The 23,498-nt window shown below is 44.8% G+C and overlaps 1 protein-coding gene across 7 annotated transcripts in view; it reads left to right on the forward strand.

Annotated features, from left to right (window-relative positions):
- Window positions 1-23,498, forward strand: part of LOC121279046 (transcription factor COE3-like) — a 472,564-nt gene that overhangs the window by 33,680 nt on the left and 415,386 nt on the right. For all 7 annotated transcript variants that reach the window (XM_041189853.1, XM_041189893.1, XM_041189864.1 and 4 more), the window contains exon 6: window positions 11,948-12,016. In XM_041189853.1, the coding sequence (XP_041045787.1) occupies window positions 11,948-12,016 (69 nt within the window). The remainder of the gene's footprint in view (window positions 1-11,947; window positions 12,017-23,498) is intronic.

The following is a 23,498-nucleotide window of genomic DNA, read 5'->3' on the forward strand; positions in this document are numbered from 1 at the left end:
CTAGCAAGGTCAGAGAACTATGAGACTGAACAAAGTCAATAACCTCTTTCAAGAGAGAAAATCTTTGTTTCTTGGCTTTTGTTTCACCAACCAACTTGGATTCTGTTAACACTCCCCATCTCTGTAATATCCTCTGGCCTTACCACCTTCCAAGATATCTGCGCTCCTCTAATTCTGGTCTCTTGCACATCCTCAGTTTTGAACTCTCCACCGTTGGTGGCTGTTCATTCAGCCACTGAGGCCCTAAGTTCTGCAATTTCTCCCTAAACCTGTCAACCACTCCAGCCCTCTCTCCTCCTTTAAGACACTGCCTCACTGAGCAAGCTTTGGTGATCTATGGACCAGTGTCAAATGTTGTTTGATAATGTTTCTGCGAAGTGCCTTGGGATGTTTTACTATGTTAAAGGAGCTATATAAATGCAAGATGTTGTTCTTACAACAGTAACTACAAAAGTTACTTCATTATCTGTGAAGCACTTCAGGGCATCTTGAGGTCAAGAAAGGGACCATATAAGACTGCACCTGAACTATTGTGTGCAGTTTTGGAAGGGGTAGAGAATTCCAAAGATTCACAACCCTCTGAGTAAAAAAATTCTCCTCATCTCGGCCCTAAGTGGCTTCCCCCTTGTTTTGAAATTGTGTCCTCTGGCTCTAGACTCCCCCAGTCAGGGGAAACATCTGACCTGCATCTACCCTGGCTATCCCGTTAAGTGTTTTGTAGGTTTTGATGAGATCACCTCTTATTCTTCAAAACTCTAGAGAATACAGGCCCAGTTTCCCCAATCTCTCCTCATAAGGCAGTCCCGCCAACCCAGGAACAAGTCCGGTGAACATTTATTTGGAATTCTCTACCCTGGAAGGTTGTGGAAGCTCAGTCATTGAGTGTGTTTAAAGCAGAGATTGACAGATTTCTAAATACCAATGACATAAAGGGATCTGGGGATAGTGTGGGGGAAAAGGCATTGATGTGGGTGAACAGCCATGATCGTATTGAATGGCTTGATGGGCTGAATGGCCTACTCCTGCTCAAATGTTCCTATAAATGCAACTCTTACTTTCTTCTTTCATATATTCCATGATGCACGTGATTTGGAGGGAGCTTTTCTTTCTTGCTAACTCCAGTCTGACTTTGATGTGTCCATTCACACCAGCTAAAAACGATGTTAATATTACCCTCACTAGTACCACCACAAAGCCTTAGAAGCTTTGTAATCAGTGCTGTGTTCTTGAAACTTTATTGTTCTCCTTTAGGAAGATTAAGTAACTCCCTTATTAAACTCTCATATAAATTACATGGCAGAATTATTGTGCAGTGATAAGATCACAATTGCCTAAGTCATCAATCAGTATCATTGAAAGGATGCTCAACTTGTCACCACTATTGTCTTCATTATAGTCACATCACAGTCTATGTGATTAAAATAAAAATTACAGATTCTAGTCAATTCAAGCTATAAATTTCATACTGCATGGTCGTTTGAGGAATCATCCGGGTCAGTCTGAGTGGGATATCAGGAGCTCTGTGTCAGTGATGGGACAGGAGAGAACTCTATGTGTCAGTACCTGTCAGTGACGGGATGGGAGAGAACTCCATGTGTCAGTACCTGTCAGTGATGGGACAGGAGAGAACTCTATGGGTTAGTATCTGAAAGTGATGGGACAGGAGAGAACTCTGTGGGTCAGTACCTGTCAGTGATGGGACAGGAGAGAACTCTATGGGTCAGTACCTGTCAGTGATGGGACAAGAGGGAACTCTACGTATCAGTATTTGTCAGTGATGAGACAGGGGGGAACTCTCTGTGTCAGTACCTGTCAATGATGGGACGGGGGGCCTCTATGGGCCTATTGACCCCTTGGTTGCTAAGACCAATTGCAGCAACTAGTGCTCCATTTGAAGACAGCTAATTCATTATTTGATAGGTATTGATGTACTGTTCCTCTGTCCCAGTGGAGACCAGTGTTTGAATCTGGGACTTGCTTGGTCTGTACTTTTTGCCTTTACAATCTTGGTCAAAGAAGTGGCTTTTAAGCAGGGTTGTAAAGGAGGAGAAGGAGGTGTACAGTTTTAGAGAGGGAATCCAGAGTTCAGGGCTTGGATATTTAAAGGCACTGCCACCAATGATAGGGTGAAGGGATTGGGGGAGGTGCAGAAGGCCAGGATTGGAGGGGCGTTGAGTCGCAGGAGGTTTGTAGAGCAGAAAGAGATTAGAGATTCAGGGAGGGACAAGGCCTTGGATGGATCTGAGCATGAAGATAAAAATTTTAAATACAAGTTGTTGTTGGAGTGGGAGCCAATGTAAATCAGCAGGCACAGGGGTAATAGGAAGTGGGACATGATGAGTTTTGGCTGGGCTGCAGTTATGGAAGGTACAAGATGGGAGGTTGGCCAGAAGAGCATTTGATAGTCGAGTCAGGGGTGAGAAAGGCAGGAATGGAGATGAGCAGTGCTACAGTGCTAGAGAGGGCAAAACCTCCTCGCTGGATTAAACAGGTGCTGAAGTTGTAAAGAACCTGGTTCAATGTCAGACAATGGCTGTGGAGAGCAGTGGATTCAGTGCCGAACACACAGCATTTGAGGTGAAGGCTGCAGACAAAGGCTTTGGTCTTCCTTGTACAGGAGATTGCAACTCATCTAGTCCCACTGTATGTTATTAGCTGGGTGAACTGTGCACCTAGGTGTAAAACAGGCCCAGGTAGATCAAAAAACATATCACATTGCTTGAGAATTGAGATACAATGTAACCAGTGATGTTGCACTAATTATTTATGTCAGTGTAAGTAAATTAATGCGTTATTAGTTTTTCTGCTCAAGACCCACAGCAATGTGGTTGACTTGGGACTGCTTTCTGAAATGGCCTAGCAAGCCAATCAGTTGTACCAAACTACTATAGAAAAATCAAACAAGAATAAAAAGAGATGGACTAATTGGCAGTGACCTAGGCACTGGAAAGGACAAAGGAATACTCTACCTAGTTGACCCTGCAACGATCATCTCAATAATATCTGGGGACTTGTGCCAGCATTGGGAGAGCTGTCTCACAGGCTAGGCAAGCAGCAGCCTTATATAGGCATATTCACCGAATCATACCTACTAGCCAATGTTCAGGCCCTTCTATCAGCTTCCCTGGGCATGTCCTGTCTATGCCACTATGGTATACAGTTGGGAGGGAGTGGCCTGTGAAGTGAAGTCTCATGTCATCAGGCCAAACATGGATAAGGAAATGTCCGGCTGATGACACCTACTGCCCCCACACCACACACACCACCCCCCACACCACACACACCCCCCGCGCCCCCCCCCCCCCCCCCCCCCCCCCCCCCCCAACCCCCACTGCCTCAGCTGATGAATTAGTGCTCCTCAAGGTGAACACCACTTGGAAGAAGCACTAAGGGTGGCAAGGATACAGAATGTACTCAGGGTGGGGTACTTCAATGTGTATCCACAAGCAGCTTGGCAGCATGACATCCTGAAGGACATTTCTGACAGACTGCACCTGGGCAGATGATGAGAAAGCCAATATGAGGGATAAAACGTACTTGACCTTGTCCTCACCAAGCCACTGTAGCTGTATCTGTCCAAGACAGCATTGGCATGAGCACCCATCTCTTTGGACTGAGGATACATTCCATCATGTTGTGTGGCACAATCACCATACCAAATGGGATAGATTCAGAACAGAGGGTGGTGTATCTTTGTAATTCTCTACTCTAAAGCTCAGTCACTGAGTATGTTCAAAGCAGAGATTGATTCATTGAGATAACAATGACATCCAGGGATCCGGGGATTGTGTGGGGAGATGGTGTTGAGGTGGAAGATTAGCCGTGATTGAGTTAAGTGGCAGAGAAGGCTCAAGGGGCCGAATGGCCTACTCCTGCTCCTATGTTTCTGTGTTCCTATATTCCTAATAGATCTAGCAACTCAAAACTGGATATTTGTGGTGTGTTGTGGGCCATCAGCATTAGTAGAATTTAATTCAACCACAATCTATAATGTTTTGGCTGGGCATATCCTTCACTCTACCACTACCATCGAGCCAGGGGACCGATGTGATGTGAAGGAGAGCATGCCAGGATCAGCAGCAGGCATACCTTGCACTGAGATGCCAGGCTGGTGAAGCTAGAACAGGACTAAATGCATTCCAGATAGTGGAAGCACCATGTTACAAACATTGATAAGAGATCCCACAACCAAAGGGTCAAATCAAAATTCTGCAGCCCTGCCACGTCCAGCGGTAAATGGTGGTGGACAATTAAACAGCTCACTAGAGGAGGAGGCTCCACAAATATCCCCATCCTCAATGATGGAGGAGCCCAGCACATCAGTGCAAAAGATAAGACTGAACACTTTGCAACTAACTTCAGCCAGAAATGCCAAGTGGATGATCCATTTCGGCCTTCACCAGAGATCCCCAGCATCACAAATTGTCTTCAGACAATTCGACCCACTCCACGTGATATCAAGAAACGGTTGAAGACACTGGATAGTGCAAAGGCTATGGGCCCTGACAATATCCCGGCAATAGAACTGAAGACCTGTGCTCCAGAACTTGCCATGCACCTAGCCAAGCTGTCCCAGTACAGCAAAAGCACTGGCATCTACCCGGTTATGTGGAAAATTGCCCAAGTATGTCCTGTCACAAAAAGCAGGAAAAATCCAACCCAGCCAATTGCTGCCTCATCAAACTTCTCTCGATTGTCAGTAAATTAATGGAAGGGGCCATCAACATTACTATCAAGCGGCACTTGCTTGGCAATAACCTGTTCACCGAAGCTCAGTTTGGGCTCCGTCAGGGCCACTCAGCTCCTGACCTCATTACAGCCTTGATTCAATCATGGACAAAAGAGCTGAACTCCTGAGGTGAGGTGAGAGTGACTGCCTTTGGCATCAAGGCCGCATTTGACAGAATATGGCATCAAGGAGCCCTTGCAAAACTGAGTAAATGGGAATCAGGAGGAAAACTCTCTGCTGCTTGCAGCCATACCTAGCACAAAGGAAGATGGTTGTGATTGTTGGAGGTCAATCATCTCAGTTCTAGGACATCACTGTAGGAGTTCCTCAGGGTAGTGTCATTGGCCCAACCATCTTCAGCTGTTTCCTCAATGACCTTTCTTCCATCATAAGGTCAGAAGTGGGGATGTTCGCTGATGATTGCACAATGTTCAGCACCATTTGCAACTCCTCAGATACTAAAGCAGTCAATGCCCAAATGCAGCAAGACCTGGACAATGTTCAGGCTTGGGTTGATAAGTGGCATGAAACATTTGTGCCACACAAGTGCTAGGAAGTGAATATCTCCAACAAGAGAGAATCTAACCATCGCCCCTTGATGTTCAATGGCATTACCATCACTGAATCCTCCACTATCAACATCATGGGAGTTACCATTGACCAGAAAGTGAACAGGACTAGCTATATAAATACGGTGGCGACAAGAGCAGGTCAGAGGTTATGAATCCTGCAATGAGTAACTCACCTCCTGACTCCCCAAGCCTTGTTCACCACCTAAATGGCACAAGTCAAGAATGTGATGGAATACTGTCCACCTGCCTGAATAAGTGCAGCTCCCACAACACTCAAGAAGTTTGACACCATCCAGGACAAAGCAGCCCACTTGATTGGCATCACATCCACAAACATTCACTCCCTCCTCCAGCAACGCACAGTAGCAGCAGGGTGTGTACCATCTACAAGATGCACTGCAGGAACTCACCAAGGCTCCTTGGATAGCACCTTCCAAACCCATGACCATTATCATCTAGAAGGACAAGAGTAGCAAATGAATGGGAACATCACCACCAGGAAATATATCACCATTCCTTTGCCGTCACTGGGTCAAAATCATGGAACCCCCTCCCTAACAACACTGTGGGTGTACTTACCCCACATGGACTGCAGCGATTCAAGAAGGCAGCTCAGCACCACCTACTGAAGAGTTATTAGGGATGAGCAATAAATGCTGACCCAGCCAGCGACGCCCAGGAATAAATAAAAAGCCACACACCATCCTGACCTGGAAATATATCATCGTGCCTTCACTGTCACTGGGTAAAAAACCTGGAACTTCCTTCCTAATAGCACTGTGGGTGTACCTACACCACACAGAGTGCCGCGATTCGAGATGGCAGCTCACCACCACCTCCTCCAGGGTAAATAGGGATTGACAATAAATGCAGACCTTGCCCACATCCCTGACAAAAAAACAACAGACCCTAAATCATACATAGACCGGGAGGAGGCAGCAGCCCGGCCAAAAGCCCATTGACTTTCGGCGGGATGGGATGATCCCAGTGGTGGGCAGGGCTGGAATATTCCACCTATGTTGAATGGTTTGATAGTGTCAGAGTCAACCATGTTGGATCAGACACTGAGAAATTTGCATTTACATAACAGTTTTCACCACCTCAGGACAGCCCAATGTGCTTTACAACCAGGGAGGTTCTTTAGAAGTGTAGTCACCGATGTAATATAGGAAATGCAGCAGCCAATTTGTACACAGCAAGCTTCCACAAATGGCATGGCGATGATAACCAGTTTTTCTTTCTTTTTTGTTGATATTGGTTGAGGATTAAATATTGGCCAGGAGATCACCCTGCTCCTTTTGAAAAAAGAATCATTACCATCTTCCTGAGAGGAAAGGCAGGGTCCCAACTCATCCGAAAGACAGCAGCTGCAACAGTGCAGCACTAGCACTGTGAGTGTCAGCCTAGGTTTCATGTTCAAGATTCTGGAGTGTGACGTGGAACTCGTGACCTTGCGACACACGACTGTGTCACTGTTGCAAAGCTGACACATCGATAAGCGAATGAGAAATTGGAAAAGGATGTAGGACAAGAGAAAGGGACAGAAGAAAAAAATTACAGAGAAAGAGAAAATGCTGCTTGTGCTTTAATAGAGGGAAGAACACTAGCAGAAGGGAGTTGAAGGGATAGTTACTTAGCTGTTGCTTATGTATTGCTTAATGTACATTGGAAGAGTGGGTCTGCAGTTTGTCAGCGTATCACACCTCTTATTCTGGGATGTGTGAATCATCTGCATCACATTCCCAAAAGATTTAGACAGGTACACAGTAAAAATAGATTATTCCCACAGGAATTACACCCTTTGTATCACACTTTCTTCTGTACTGGCACTAATTGAGTTTCTGAATCAAGGCACAATAAAAGCACATCTTAAACACAAGCAGCTTCATAAAATTGCCAACATTAAATGTTAACCTGGTAAGGACTGGGTATACTTAGGAGTGGGGTTAGTTGTGTGGGCAAGTCAATGTAATACCCCGGAGTGAATAATTGAGGGGCTCTGATGGTATATATAGAATAACTGGTACCCAGGAGTGAGTTATAGCCTGGAATCTAATCGAGTGCTTTGGGTGGTTTATATATAGAATAACAAATACCCAAGAGTGAGGTACACACTGAAGTCTGAAATCTAATTGAGGGGTTCAGGTGGTTTATACATAGAATAATGGATATTAGAGAGTGAATTACAGACTGGAATCTAGGTGAGGGGTTCTGATGATATGTCTATATATATTCTTATATATGGAATAATTGATACCCATCATTGAATTATGGGTAGGAATCTAATTGAGCAGTTCGGGTAGTTTATATATAGAATAAAGGGCACACGAATGTGAGTTATAGGTTGGAATCTAATCGAAGGGTTTGGGTAGTTTATATATAGAATAATAGGGGTGAGAAATTATGGGATGGAAATTTCTGTATTACTTCTCAATGCAAAATAAGTTACAGCAGCTTAAGTCACGCTCTATACAGAGGAATGTGTTAACCCCTGGTGCTAAATGAGATCAGATGGCACTTTGACACAGACAGCTATCAGCTGGAGATAGTGGTACAAATGGAGATGACTTGAAATTTGTCCTAAGGTCTGCAATCTGACAGAGACATCGCAAAATCTCCAGTAAAAACAGAAATTGCTGGAACTGCTCAGCAGGGCGGCAGCTGTACATGGTGAGAGAAACAGAGTTAACGTTTCAGGTCTGTGACCTTTCATCACAATGCCAAATATTGGTGTCAATTGGACATGGACCTCTGCTTGAGAACATACTCTCAACACACAAGCACCATAAAAGTGCTGTCCACTTTCGCAAGCTTCAACTCACCCAAATTCTGTTGCCTACACCTAACTTGCACTAAACCCTGTTCATCCATTACCTCCATGCTCGCTGACCTACACAGGCTCCCGGTCCTGCAACATCTTGATTTTAACATTCCCATTCTTGTTTTCACCTCACCTCTTCCTTTTCTCTGTTACCACCTCCAACCCTCTGACATCTCTCTACTTTTCTCCAATCCTTGACCTTGCAGACGTTCCTGATTTTCATAGCTCCACCACTGGTGACTGGTCAGGCCCCGTGTTCTGGAATTCCCTTCCTAGACCATGGGGACATATTATTGTTAAAGGCGCTATGCAAGTGCAAATAGTTGTTTTCAGAGCTTGCAAGGAAGGTGAAGCTGAAAGTTGTAAGGATGGGAGGACTCTGAGGTTTCGGAACAAGTCAGTAATTTACGCTGTTGTCATGGTTTTCGACTCCTTATATACGGGGATGGGGCAGATTAACTGTTGTCAGTTTTGGTTTGAAACCTCGATCTTCCTCAAGCCTTAGTTTTTCATTAACGTTCTATTTATTTATGCTATTTGTGCACACACTCAACCTGCTGTGCCCCCAGTTGCTAACTGGTCTCAGGGAACCTCTGTCGATATTGTTGCTGCCTTCAGGGAAAAATATACTAAAGCAACCCAGGAATTGTGGATGGTTGCGCCTCAGGTTCCTGAAACTGAGGCCTTACACAGCCAATGGCAGCTTCACAGATTTTGCCGAATCCAGGCTGAGCAGACTAGTTTACTGTTTTACCGACTCTGCTGGTACTAGTCCAGCTCCCTCACATTATCACTCAGTAAGCCCAGCTCCCAGCACACTCTGTTGCTAACTGTGTCTCTACTGATGTTAATCCAGCTCCCCCACACTGTCACTCAGTAACCCCTCTCCTCCAGCACCCTGTGTTACTGACTGGATCTTTACTGATGTTAATCCAGTTCCCTCACACTGTCACTCAGTAACCCCTTTCTCCAGTACCCTGTGTTACTGACTGTTTCTCTACTGATGTTAATCCAGCTCCCTCACACTGTCACTCAGTAACCCCTCTCCTCCAGCACCCTGTGTTACGACTATATCTTTGTTGATGTTAATCCAGCTCCCTCACGCTGTCACTCAGTAACCCCTCTCCCCCAGCACCCTGTGTTACTGACTGTTTCTCTACTGATGTTAATCCAGCTCCCTCACATTGTCATTCAGTAACCCCTCTCCCCTCGCAAGCACCCTATCTGACTGACTGTATCTTCACTGATGTTAATTCAGCTCCCTCACACTGTCACTCAGTAACCCCTCTCCCCCAGTGCCCTGTGTTACTGACTGTGTCTCTACTGATGTTAATCCAGCTCCCTCACACTGTCACTCAGTAACCCCTCTCCCCCAGCACCCTGTGTTACTGACTGTTTCTCTACTGATGTTAATCCAACTCCCTCAGTGTATCACTGAGTAACCCCTCCCTGCTCAGTGCCCTGTGTCACTGACTATACTGCTGTTTTTCGGTTTTGATTCTGTTGAGGGATAAGTACTGGCCGGGAGACTGACGAGAATGCTCCTGCTCCACCCAAATAGTGTCCTGTGATCTTTTCCGTCCACTGGAGAGGGAAGGGTCTCAGTTTACAGGTGAATTTCTGCCCCCTTTTCCAGATGAGAGGCCCTGCTAAGGGGCAGGTCTCCACCCACAGACCATCTTGCTTACGCTAATGGCCTGAATCTGGAAGTACATGCGGGTTCTGGCAGTCGAAGAGGGAGTGCAGTGTGCAAATGGCGTGACTGACTGGCACCCAGGCCTAAGTTGCAGCAAAATCAGCCATTTGCTGCTCCAACATGACCCGAGTGAGGTCTGTAAGATTATGAAGAAGTTTGATAGGATAGAAATAAGGGAGACATTCCTGCTTGTGACCAACGCTATAAATATCGTCGCTAATGAATCAAACAGGAACAACAGGAGAAATGTCTTTACCCAGAAAGTGGCTTTGAATATGAAACTCATCACGATAAGGTGCAGTTGAGATGAACAACAAAGATGTATTTAAGTGGATCTAGATAAACCGAGAGAAAAAAGAATAGGAAGATAGATTGATGGTGTCAGATGGAGTCGAGTGCAGAGAGGTTGGGGGGAAGCTCATGTGGGGAATAAACAATGGCATAGATTATTCAGGCTGAATGGCCTGATTCTGTGTTGTAGATACAATATAATTCTTTACTTTTTAAAAAATTCCTTGATGGGATGAGGGCATTGCTGGTTGGCAAGGCCAACATTTGTTGCCCCATCTCTAGCGGCTCAGAGTGGTTATGTTGCTGTGGTTCTGGAGTCAGGTGTAGGCCAGACTGGGTAAGGTTGGTGGATTTCCTTCCCCAGAGGTCATTAATCAATCAGATGATTTTCTACAATAATTGACAATAGTTTTCATTACTTAGATTTTATTAATCATATTTAAATTTCACTAGCTGTCATGGTGGGATTTGAACCCTACAGCATTCACTTGGGTCAGTAGATTATAAAATCCATTGATATCACCACTACACCATCATCTTCCCTCAATGGTGAGGCCTCTTTCTGAGTGTGGGCATGTGGCAAAGCAGTCTTAAAGATCGTCTCAGTGGTGGGATTTCAGGGCATTCAGTGTACCTTTTGAAAGAACTCTGATTGTAAGACCCCACAAAAGGATCCCAAAGGTGGAGGCATTCTCTTTACCCATGGGTGGAGTATACTTGCCCCCTTGCTCACTGTAACAGCTGGGAAGCTTGAACCAACTGTTTCTAGGCCCAAGTTTCATTTGCGTACAGATGCTAAGCTCCTCTTTAGGCAGTGGTCCAGTTGGGTAAGCTGCATTATGAGCGACTCTTTAATGGATGATCATGAGATTCTGCCATTAAGGAAGAACAAAAGTCACACCTTTCATGACCTCAGGAGATCCCAAAGCCCTGCAGTTCCTTCACTGTTGCGATGCAGGAACTGCAAATTGCCTGCGATTCTTCATGTAATTCAATGAACAGTCTATATTCGCTATCTAAGTTATTCCCAACTGTATTATTTTCACTGTGCCCCGTCTTAACTATTACCCTTCATATCTCCCAGATACCTTTAACTTTCTGTCCTCAACTGTCTTTCAGGTGAGAATTAAACTGAGGTCCCATCTGCCCTCTAAGGTGGTTGTTAAAGATCCCACTGTTCTAGTTCAAAGAAGAGCAGAGTAGTTATCCCCAGAATCCTGCCCCTTAACATCACAAAAGAGCAGATCATTTGGCTGTTATCACAGTGCTGTTTGTGGGAGCTTACTGTGCGCAGATTGGCTGCTGCATTTCCTACATTAGAACAGTGATTGCACTTATAAAAGTATGTAATTGTTTGTAAAGCATTTTGGGACACCCTGAGCTCATGAAAAGTGCTATAAAAATGCCACCCTCAAGAAGCTTGACACCATCCAGGACAGAGCAGCCTGCTTTACTGGCACCCTATCTACCACCTTAAACATTTACTGCCTTTACTACCAGTACAGAGTCACAGCAACGTGTATCACCTAAAAGATGCACTGCAATAACTCACCAAGGCTCCTTCGACAGCACCTTCCAAATCCATGACCTTTTACCAACTAAAGGACAAGAACAACAGATGCATGAGTACGCCATCACCTGCAAGGTCCCTTCCAAGTCACACACTATCCTTACTTGGAACTATATCGCCGTTACTTCACTGCCGCTGGGTCGAAATGGCCTGGAACTCCCTTCCTGGATGTAATTTGGTTCATTGAGAGTCATTTATTACCTTCTGGGAATCAACCTTTAGTAACCTGAGGCCATTAATTTACCACGCATTTCTGTTTTCGTTGCAGCCGATGTTGTGACAAGAAAAGCTGCGGAAACCGGAACGAAACACCTTCTGACCCAGTGATCATTGACAGGTAAGGGATATGCTTTCTTGCTGGGCTCTTGGCTCCCAGCCTGGTGAATTTTGAATGTGCACGACAAGGGGTTTGTTCCACCCTTGTAACAGGGGCTCAGAGTAACCTGTTGTCACTTTAGGTTGGTGACTATTTCTCCAATGGGTGTCAGTGTTACTCGGTTTGGATTTACCTGTGGAGGAGTGACTCTTGTTTGAGGTGAATGGAGTTGGTGTGCTGAGCTGCAGAATGGTTTCCCCCCCTCCCCGCCCAAGGCTTGTCATCCCCAGATCCATGATCTCAGTCTTGTTATCAGTGGGGGAAAGAAGGGACTAATAACTAGGGCCTGCCTGTCAATGGTTGGAGACATCCAGCTGGGTAGGGGTATTTGTTGAAGGATGGTTTATTGCAGGATGTCCATCTTGCTTCCCAAAGGCCTGCATGGATCCCTGGCAATTGAAATTTTGAGGCCTAGATAACTCAGTTGTGTTTGTACTTTCTGTCCAGAGTGTCTTGTATGAATTTCTAGAGGCCTGCAAAAGGGTGTTCTCAAATGGATAAGCCCAAAGTCTATCCTTATGGCAGAGAAGGTTAATGAGAGATTTAGATGAGGTGTTCAAAATCATGCAGGATTTAGTCAGGGTACCTAAAGAGAAAGAAAAATCAGCAAGCTGAGGAGAAAGATTGAACGTAATTGGGACAAGAACTAGGGTGTGGAGGGGGGAGATGAGGAGGGATTTTTTTTACTGGGTGAGTTACATTTTGGAATTCACTGTCTGGAAGGATGGCGGAAGCAGATTCGACTGCAACTTTCAAAAGAGAATTGGGAAAAGGAAAAGAAGTATTTGCAGACTAATGGGAAAGAGCGGCGAGGGGTGGTAGTGGGACTAATTGGACAGCTCTTTCCATAGCCAACATAGGCACAATGGGCTGTTTGGCCTCTGATGCAGTAAGATTGTAAGTCAGAATATCCCGATCAATTAATATCAGCAGCTGGTTGCAGTATGCCTGGTAGTAGGAGTACTGGTTTAAACTTTAAATGTGGCCCTCATTCCTTGAAAACATGCACCCATGTGGCCCCGTGAAGCCCAAAGGTTGAATCTCCCAGGACTGGGGTTGAAGGGGAAGTTAAACGGAGGGGTGTAGTTAATACCGAGAGGATTGCAATGGGAAGTCATCAATAAACTTACAGGACAGGAATATAATTGGCAAATGAGTTTCAGTATAGGTTAATGCAAGGTAAGGTGTCTTGGTAGAAAAAAAAGCCACATGCTCCTTGGACAATAAGTGCCTCAACAGGGTAGGGGAACAGAGGGAACTGTGTGCACAGATACACAAATCATTAAAAGCACCAATGCAAGTTACTAAGCCTATCAAAAAAAAAGCAAGCAGCACTGTGAATCATTTCTGGAGGAATGGAACTGAAAACCAGAGGAGTTGGACTTGTTTAGAACTTTGGTTAGACCACACTTGGAGCACTGTGCGCAGCTCTAGCCTCCCACATTATAAAAAGGATATAGAGGCACTGGGGAAGAAGCAAAAAAAAATAATTTACTGGAATGGCACCAGAACTGAAATGTTGTACCTATCAGGAAAGATTGAACAGGCTGGGGTTCTTTTCTCTAGAAAAGAGAAGGCTGAGAGGTGACCTGATAAAAGACTTTAAGATTATGAAAGGGTTTAAGGTAAGGTGAGGTGAGGTGAGAGTGACTGCCCTTGGCATCAAGGCCACATTTAATCGAGCGTGGTATCAAGGAGCCCTAGCAAAACCGGAGTCAATGGGAATCAGGGGGAAAGCTCTCTGCCTGGTTGCAGTCATACCTAGCACAAAGGAAGACGGTTGTGGTTGTTGGAGGTCAATCATCTCAGTTCTAGGACATCACTGCAGGAGTTCCGCAGGGTAGTGTCCTAGACCCAAACATCTTCAGCTGCTTCATCAATGACCTTCCTTCCATCATAAGGTCAGAAGTGGGGATGTTCACTGATGATTGCGCATTCGTGATTCCTCAGATACTGAAGCAGTCCATGTCCAAATGCAGCAAGACCTGGACAATGTCCAGGCTTGGGTTGACTAGTGGCAAGTAACATTCACGCCACACAAGTGTCAGGCAATGACCATCTCCAACAAAAGAGAATCTAACCATCTTCCCTTGACATTCAATGGCGTTACCATCACTGAATTCCCCACTATCAACACCTTGTGGGGTTACCATTGACCAGAAACCAAACTGGACTAGTCATATAAGTACAGTGGCTACAAGAGCAGGCGAGAGAATAAATCCTGTGATGAGTAACTCACCTCCTGATTCCCCAAAGCCTGTCCACCATCCACAATGCACAAGTCAGGAGTGTGATGGAATACTCTCCACTAGCTGGATGAGTGCAGCTCCAACAACACTCAAGAAGCTTGACACCATCCAGGGCAAAGCAGCCGCTTGATTGGCACCCCGTCCACAAACATTCACTCCCTCCATCACCGACGCATAGTGGCAGCAGTGTGTAGCATTTGCAAGATGCACTGCAGGAATTCACCAAGGCTCCTTAGACAGCACCTTCCAAACCCACAATCTCTAACTCCTAGAAGGCCAAGGGCAACAGCACCACCTGGAAGTTCCCCTCCAAGCCACTCACCATCCTGACTTCGAAATATATCACCGTTCCTTCACTGTCGTTGGGTCAAAATCCTGGAAATCCCTTCCTAACAGCACTGTGGGGGTAATTACATCACATGGACTACAGTGGTTCAAGAAGGCAGCTCACCATCAACTTCTCAAGGGCAATTAGGCATGGGCAATAAGTGCTGGCCCAGCCAGCGAAACTCACATCCCTTGAATGAATTTAAAAAAAGATGCTCCCACTTGCAGAACTGAGGGCTAATAACATAAGGTGGTCACTAATAAATCCAATAAGGAGTTCAGGACAAACCTCCTTACCCAGACAGTGGTGAGAATGTGGAACTCATTACCACAGGGAGTAGTTGAGATGAGTAGTATAGATGCATTTAAGGGGCAGTTAGCTAAGGATTTCAGAGATAAAAGAATATGTTGGTCGGGTTACAGGAAGAAAGGTAGGAGGAGGTTTGTGTGGAGCATAAATGCTGGCATGGATCATTTGGGCCAAATGACTTGTGCCTGTGCGATCTATACTCGATAACTTTGTAATGGAATGGTGAAGAAAAATGAAACAGTGGCCCGGAATTTTCTGGGGAAGGGGATCTTGTAGCGTGAGCTGTGAGCTGGATTCAACCAGTGAGATCTAGAGGTGAGATTTTGATGAACCGAGCTACAACTGACACTGAGGATTGACAGACATGCAGCCAGTTGGGGAGCTGAGTCCGGTCAGCCAGGAGATCCCAAGCTTCACTTCCAGGGCTGTGCAGAGATGGGTGTTTCTTGGTTGGTGCTATGTTTAATGAACTGCAATCAACTTCGGTCTCCTCTCCTGTCCCATGCCCTTCCCCTAGCTCGAGCAGGGAGCGAAATTATCGGCCAGGATTCCCTCTCTCGATCACTAACCCGGAAATCCACTCCATTCAGTTGATAGGGTTTGGGCATTCGGTGAGGGAAGGATCGGACTGTGATGCATCCACAGTCGAATTGCCTGCTGTCTGAACAAATGAAGCTTTGGATTTCAAGTTGTTGCTATGGCTTGTTTATTCTGTACCGTGTTTCGAATGCGGAGGTGTTGAATTACTTTCTGGATCTCTTTCATTTTTGTGTCTCTGAGGGAGAGAACAGCGGATAAAGGATTAATTTAAAGGGGGGGAATCCTGCAAGAATTGCACTATCATTTCAGTCTGGAGACAAAGTCTGCATTTAGATATGGTAAATAAGAAGGAACTCTCTAGTGTCAATGAATTCTGTTACAGAAATCTTGAAGAAGCAAAACAGCCAGTTAATATTTTCCTGAGTTTTAGGTTATTGATATTAAGTATATAAAACCATCCTCTAGCCTGATGGATCATTCTGTTCCTTTTTCTATTGTAATTAAAGCCTAGCCTTTGCAAAACTCTGGTTCAGCCTCAGCTAGATTATTGTGTTCAATTCTGGGCATCACACATTAGGAAGGATGTCAAGGCCTTGGCGAGGGTGCAGAAGAGATTTATTCGAATGGTGCCAGGGATGAGCCAGCTATGTGGAGAGATTGGAGAAGCTGCGGTTGTTTGCCTCAGAAGCAGAAAAGGTTACAGGGAGATTTGACCGAGGTGTTCAAAAGCTTGAAAAGGTTCAATAGGGCAAATAAGGACATTAATCAGACGACACAGATTTAAAGAGACTAGAGGGGAGATAAGGAAAATTTAATTTAGCGCAATGAGTTGTCATGATCTGCAATACACTGTCCAAAAGGGTGGTGGAAGCAGGTGGAATAATTAAATTTTCAAAAGCGATTGGAAAATACTTGGAAGGAAAATATTTGCATGGGGAAAGAGCAGGGGGGTGGGGCTAATTGAATAGTCCTGTCAAAAAGCTGACACAAACACGATGGGGCAAAAGGAATCTTCTGTACTATATCATTCTATGGCACTGCCAATTCTCACCGGAAGTTATAATTGTATTACTCCTGGTCATCGTTTTATATGTTGCACTTCTAATCATGTACATGGGAACAGTTGTAATGCAGATTATTGAGCTGGAGAGAAAATGTTTTTTTTTCTGATTGATATCTGTAGAATAATGAAATTACTGTGTGGTGAACAAAAAGAGTTGTTTTTAATGGCATTCAGTCCACTGTGAGGAGGAGATTTCACATTGACATTGTTACAGGCAAGTGTGTCACTGTCCCATCAGAGTGACATTTAGCCAGCCAGGAGGTCACCTTGTTGGGGAACTCAAAGCAACGTGTAGACATGAAGGAGACGTTTCCATTTGTGGGGTGAGTCCAGAACTAGGAGCCATAAACATAAGATTTTTAAAATTCTTTCACAGGATATGGGTATCACTGGCTGGGCCAGCATTTGTTGCCCATCCCTAATTGCCCTTGAGAAGGTGGTGTTGAGCTGCCTTCCTGAATGGCTGCAGTCCATGTGTTGTAGGTACATCCACTGTGCTGTTAGGAAGAGAGTTCCAGGATTTTGACCCAGCGACAGTGAAGGAATGGCGATTTATTTCCAAGTCAGGACGGTGAGTGATTTGGAGGGGAACTTGCAAGTGGTGGTGTTCCCATGTGTCTGCTGCCCTTCTAGGTGGTAGAGGTTGCAGGTTTGGAAGGTGCTGTCAGAGCAGGCTTGGTGAGTTATATAGTGCACACTGCTGCTACTGTGCGCCAGTGGTGGAGGGATTGAATGTTTAAGGTGGTGGATGGGGTGCCAATCAAGCGGAGTGCTTTGCCCTGGATGGTGTCGCACTTCTTGAGATAGTGACAAATTAATTCAATAGAGAATTCAGGAGAAACCTCTTTACACAGAGAGTGGCAGAGATGATAGCATTACTATATTTAAAGGGTAGATATGAGGTTGATGGAGAAAGAAATAGACAGACAGAGAGGGATGAAGTAGGGTTAGAGGAGGCATGTGTGTCGCATAAGCACCAGCATAGTCCAATTGGGCCGATTGGCCTGTTTCTATGCTGTAGACCCAATATAATTCTATGCTGATGATCTTGGTGCATCTTGAACAGTTTAACCACTGGCAGAAGGGAGATGAAGGGTGGCGTGAGTTTTAAAGATTGTGGCGAGTGAAGTGGCCCTGATTAGTGATACACTTTATCATTCTAATTCCTCCATGGCAGCAGCATAACATCAGCTACGTTTATACATTAGCGCTGCCAGTGCCCTGTCTCGCGATTCATTTTAACAGACCGAAAATGGAGCCAACAGCAAAACAGCCACCATACTCAAATTTCCATGACATGTTCTCGGGAAATTGCTGCAGTAGGAGTGCAAAATCACAACATTCACTTCTGTAACACACGTGGTGGTGTATTTTGAGATTGGGACTGATGGAACAATCTACAGTCGAGTCAAAGGACAGAAGGAGACCATCCAGCCCCTTGGGCCTGTTCCGCCAATCATTTAAATCATGGCTTATCTGTATCTTAACTCCATCGATCCACTTTGGTCCCATAACCCTCCCCAGTTCCTGTGCTATAAAATGGCATTCTTCTGTCTCTAGCCCTTAAGCCCTTCGAATTGCAAATGGTTTACTTCTTCCCTCTCTGTCCTGAGCCAATCACCCTCTTTTTCTTGTTCCCCTTGTTTGCAATCTCCCTCTCTCTTGTTTGTACCCTTTTGTGTCCTCTCCTGTTATCGCTCTATCTCATGCAATCTCACTTTCTACTACTCTCAATCTTTCTCTCTCTCTTTCCCTCTTCCTCACTTTGTCCCTCGCTCAGTCTTTCACGGTCTCTCTTGCATTCTCTCCGTCTATCATTCATCAATCTCTCTCTCTCTCTCTCTTGCACCCCCCTCACTCTCTTGGCCTGCTCTCTCTCTCTCTCTCTCTCTCTCTCTTTCTCCCCGCTCGTGGCATTTCTTATTTAAGACAAAAAGAGCTGTCAGTTTACTGATCTGGGTAGCACAGACGTATGAGTGTTTGTCTTAAGTGAAGACAGCTGTTTGTTTAACCAAGAATGTACGAAACAAATTAGACAGGAATGTGAGGTATCCGGGTATGGGTGACAAGTGGAATCTGTTTGTAATCAAATATCAGCTGCCAGTTGCTGCTGTCGATCCAACGAAAGCAGGACATGGGAGGCTAGACAGTAATTTCCATGGTTTTAGGCCGGAGAGGTTGAATAGACCTCTTAACAGGGTAGGTCTTGCTCAAGCATATTTTCTTTACTTTATGATGGTTTTTCTGGGTTGTTGAGAACCAAGGGAGATTTAGTAATTGTAGATTGATTGGCTAAACCCAGTCAGGGTGGTTTTTGGGCCTACATCTGGTGGCCATTTTACTTTTATCCACCCAGCTCCCTATCACCCTAGTGATGCCACCCCTTGCCTGAGAAGTGGATGCTGGGGTGCGCAGACAGGGTCGAGTTGTGCTCTTCAATGCCCCACTGCTTCCACAATCAAATTAATGTGGTGACACCCAGGGAGGCTGGTAAAGGAAAACCACCCAAGGTCCCCCATGCTGCTTATTGTTGTGCAGTTATGTCTGCCACAGAGAAACCCCACGAATGTAGCAGAGTGGGAATCCTATTGGGATCAGCCGATGATGCTTCCCCCCCAAAGCTCAGGTAGCCTCTTCCCATGCTTAGGTAGCCTGATGCAACCACATTTGTTGTTGGAAGAATCTCTGCCACCATTGCTGGGTTAGCGCTGGAAGGTGGACTAAGAACAGGATGGATGTTAACTCCAACGCTCCCTATAGGTCAAGTAATGAGTTCTCCCTTTTGGGCTAATGAGACTAATGCGTATCTATGAACCTTTAGTCAGACGTAGGCCCAAGGACCACCCTGACTGGGATTAGCCAATCAATCTACAATTGTCAGCTGTGGCTCAGTGCATAGCACTCTTGCCTTTGAGTCAGAAGGCTGCCAGTTCAAATCCTGCTTCAGGATTAAGCACAAAAATCAAGTCTGACAGTCCAATGTTGAGTGAGTGCTGTGCTGTTGGAGGTGTCATAATCAACCTGAGGCCCAGTCTGTGCTTTCAGCTGGGAAAGAACCCATGGTACAAGTGGAAGAAGAGCATTGGAGTTCTCCACTGTACCCTGGCTGATATTTCTCCCTTAATCAACATCATAAAAACAGACTGTTTGGTGCTTGTTCATGTTACTGCTTGTGGGATCTTGCTGTGCACAAATTGGCTGCCATGTTTCCTACATTACAATAGTGACTGCACTTCAGGAGTGCTTCATTAACTGTAAAGTACTTTTTGTACATCCTGTGGCCTTGACAGGTGCTTTATAAAGGCAAGTCTGGGCAAGAGATGCAGTTGACATAAAAGGAAAAGAACGAAGGAAGTCACTTACCATATCCTTGAAAGGGAAAACCAATAAAACCTGTCTGCACTGATCCTGTATACCTTAAAATGGAACTTCAGTATTTCTGGTGCCAATGTTACTGATTTTTACTGGGAATTGAAACATTTGAACTGGTTTTTTTTCTTCTGCTTCACTACCAGAGAACTGTTGAGATAAAAGAAAGACTTGAGTTTCAAGTGTACTTACTGTTGCACTGTAAGAAACTAAATATAATTGCAAATCGTCCTGTTGCTGATGAGTATTCAGTACTCGTTTGCTTGACAGCAACTAGTGGAGGTGAAAGGACTTTAGTAATGAGATCGGCATTGATACTATTATCAATAGAAGGTCTCACTCAGGAGATATAGCTCACTCACTGCATTTGTTATTCCAGGTGTTAATGTGTCCCATCTAGCCCAGAGAATATCAGGGTAGAAATCACTGATGTTATTATGTCAAATCTGTACCTCTTACAGCACACAATTCCTGTCTCTAAGAGTTTATTTTCTGTTGTCAAACTTCTTCTTTCCCCTTCTCCCATGTAAACATGTCACATTGTATTTATATCCTTCCACCAGTGGTAGCGCTGTTTGATAGCTCTTGGCTTCTCAGTCTGTATTCCGGTCAACTCCACTTGTCTGCCTCTCAAATAAATGTTGCTATTTAACAGTAAATAAAAACAACAGAAAGTATTATCTAAAACTAAAGATAGAATCTGTAGCTTCAAAATTGAGACTGAATTGCATCTGAACACCCTGGTCTGATTATTTCTTGCCATCTAATCCTACTTCAACTGAGAGCTATTTTTGGTCTTGAACCCTTATGTCAAGTGAGGTTGACTGGTGTTTTATAAATCAAATGGATTTAAACATGGCTGGGGTGGGGGTGGGGGCGTGGGGGGTGGGGTGGGGGGTGGATTTGATACAGGAGACTTAAGTGTTCATTGGTCATGTTGTCCACAATCATTTTTACCCAAGAGGTTCACTCCAAGATTCAAGCATACAATGGGACATGAAACCATTGACATCTACATTATCACACTCCAAAAGTACTTCATTGGCTGTCGAGCATTTTGGGACACTCTGAGGTCATGAAAGATGCAAAGAAGATGCAAGCCCATGCCTTCATTCTGTCTCTCTCTCTTGGAGCAATCTTTTACATCCACCTGAGTGAGCAGCTGATTTTGTGCATGATTTGAAAGAAATAGTCACCTCTGATAATGCAGTGTTGCTTCAGCACCGCATTTGATTACCCGCTTCCTTTCTCAGGATGCCCCGCACTTTTGTGGGTATTTACCTTTGATATGTAGTCAAGAATGGCAGCCAATCTGTTCACAGCAAGATCTCACAGAATCACAGAATTGGGCCCACTGTGTCTGCACCAGCCCTCCGAATGAGCAGCTCAACCTAGTACCATTCCCCTGCCTTGTCCCCATAACTCTGCACATATGTAATTTTCAGATAACAGTCCAATTCTCTTTTGAATGCTTCAGTTGAACCTGCCTCCACCATACTCTCAGGCAATGCATTCCAGACCCCAACCACTTGCTGTGTGACAAAGTTTCTCCCTGTATCGCTTTTTTGCTTCTTTTACTAATTACTTTAAATCTGTGCCCTCTCATTCTCGATCCTTTCACGAGTGGGAACACTTTCTCCCTATCTACTCTGTCCAGACCCCTCATGACTTTGAATTCCTCTGTCAAATCTCCTCTCAGCCATCTTGTCTCTGAGGAAAACAGTCCTAACTTCTCCAAACCATTTTCATAACTGTAGTTCCTCATCCCTGGAACTATTCTTGTGAATCCTTTCTGCACCCTCTCTAATGTCTTCACATATTTCCTGAAGTATGGCACCCAGAACTGGACGCAATCCTCCAGCTGAGGCTGAACTAGTGTCTTATACAAATTCAGCATAACCTCCTTGCTCTTGTACTCTATGCCCCTATTAACACAGCCCAGGATATTGTATGCTATATTAACTGCACGCTCAATCTGTTCTGCCACCTTCAGTGATTTATGAACATATACATCCAGGTGCTTCTGCTCCTGCACCATCTTTAGAGTTGTATCCTTTATTTTATATTGTCTCTCCATGTTCTTCCTACCAAAATGAATCATCTCACACTTCTCTGCTTTAAACATCATCTGCTACCTGTCCGCCTGTCTGCCCATTCCACCAACTTGTCTATGTCCCTTTGAACTATCCACCTCACAGTTCACAATGCTTCCAAGTTTTATATCATATGCATTAAACTTTGAAATTGTGCCCTGTACACCAAGGTCTAAGTCATTAACATATACCAGGAAAAGCAAGGGTCCCAATGCTGACCCCTGGGGAACTCCACTACAAACCTCCTCCAGCAGGAAGAACATCCATTAATCACTACTCTTTGTTTCCTGTCACTCAGCCAATTTAGTATCCACGTTGCTACTCTCACATTTATTTCATGAGATATAAATTTGATCACAAGTCCGTTGTGTGGCACTGTATCACAGTGGACTGCACTGTGGACCACACCAACAGCATTATCCTCATCAACCCTCTCGAAAAACTCCAGCAAGTTAGTCAAGTATGGTTTTCCCTTAAGAAATCTATGCTGGCTTTCCTGAATTAAGCCATGTTAGTCCATGCGACTATTAATTTTGACCCTAATTATTGTTCCTAGAATTTTCCCAACTAACAAAGTTAAACCCACTGTCCCATAGTTGCTGAAATAAAAACAGAAAATGCTGGAAAATCTCAGCAAGTCTGACAGCATCTGTGGACGGAGAAACAGAGTTAACATTTTGAGTCTGTATGACTCTCCTTCAGAGCTAAAGATAAATAGAAAGTGAATTTATACTGTGTAGAGGGGGCGGTGTGGAGCAGGTAAAGCAGGATTGAAAGTCAGCGATAGATGGAGGCTCAGAAGAGATTGACAAAGATGTCATGGACACAAGACAAAGGTAGTGGTGAAGACTAAATAAGGTGCTGATAGTGGCATAAAGGTAAGAAAGCAGGAAGTGTGAATAGCAGAACAAGAGTCAGCACTCTGTGAAAGAATAACATAGAACAAGTGACAGAAGGCCCTTTTGGGGGTGGGGTGGGTGGAAGGTGTGTTGGCTGGGGAAAAAGGATAGAAAAAGGGATAAAAAAGGGAATGAAACAATGAATAAATGAAGAAAATAAGTAAATAAAAATTACATTTTAAAAAAGGGATTAAAAAAGGGGGTGAAGATGGAGGAGAGAGTTCATGGTCTGAAGTTGTTGAACTCGATGTTAAGTTCGGAAGATGAGGTGCTGTTCCTCCAGTTTGCTTTCAGCTTCACTGGAACATTGTAGCAAGCCAAGGACGGACATATGGGCATGAGAGCAGTGTGGGGTGTTGAAATGGCAAGCAACAGGAAGGTCTGGGTCATGCTTGAGGACAGACCAAAGGTGTTCCGCAAAGCGATCACCCAGTCTGCGTTTGGTCTCCCCAATGTAGAGCGGTCTGCATTGGGAGCAGCGAATGCAGTAGACCAAATTGAAGGAGGTGCAAGTGAAGCACTGCTTCACCTGAAGGGAGTGTTTGGGCCCTTGGACAGTGAGGAGGGAGGAGGTAAAGGGGCAGGTGTTGCAC

Source organism: Carcharodon carcharias, chromosome 1, assembly GCF_017639515.1.
Source record: "Carcharodon carcharias isolate sCarCar2 chromosome 1, sCarCar2.pri, whole genome shotgun sequence".
NCBI classification, from domain to species: Eukaryota; Metazoa; Chordata; class Chondrichthyes; order Lamniformes; family Lamnidae; genus Carcharodon; species Carcharodon carcharias.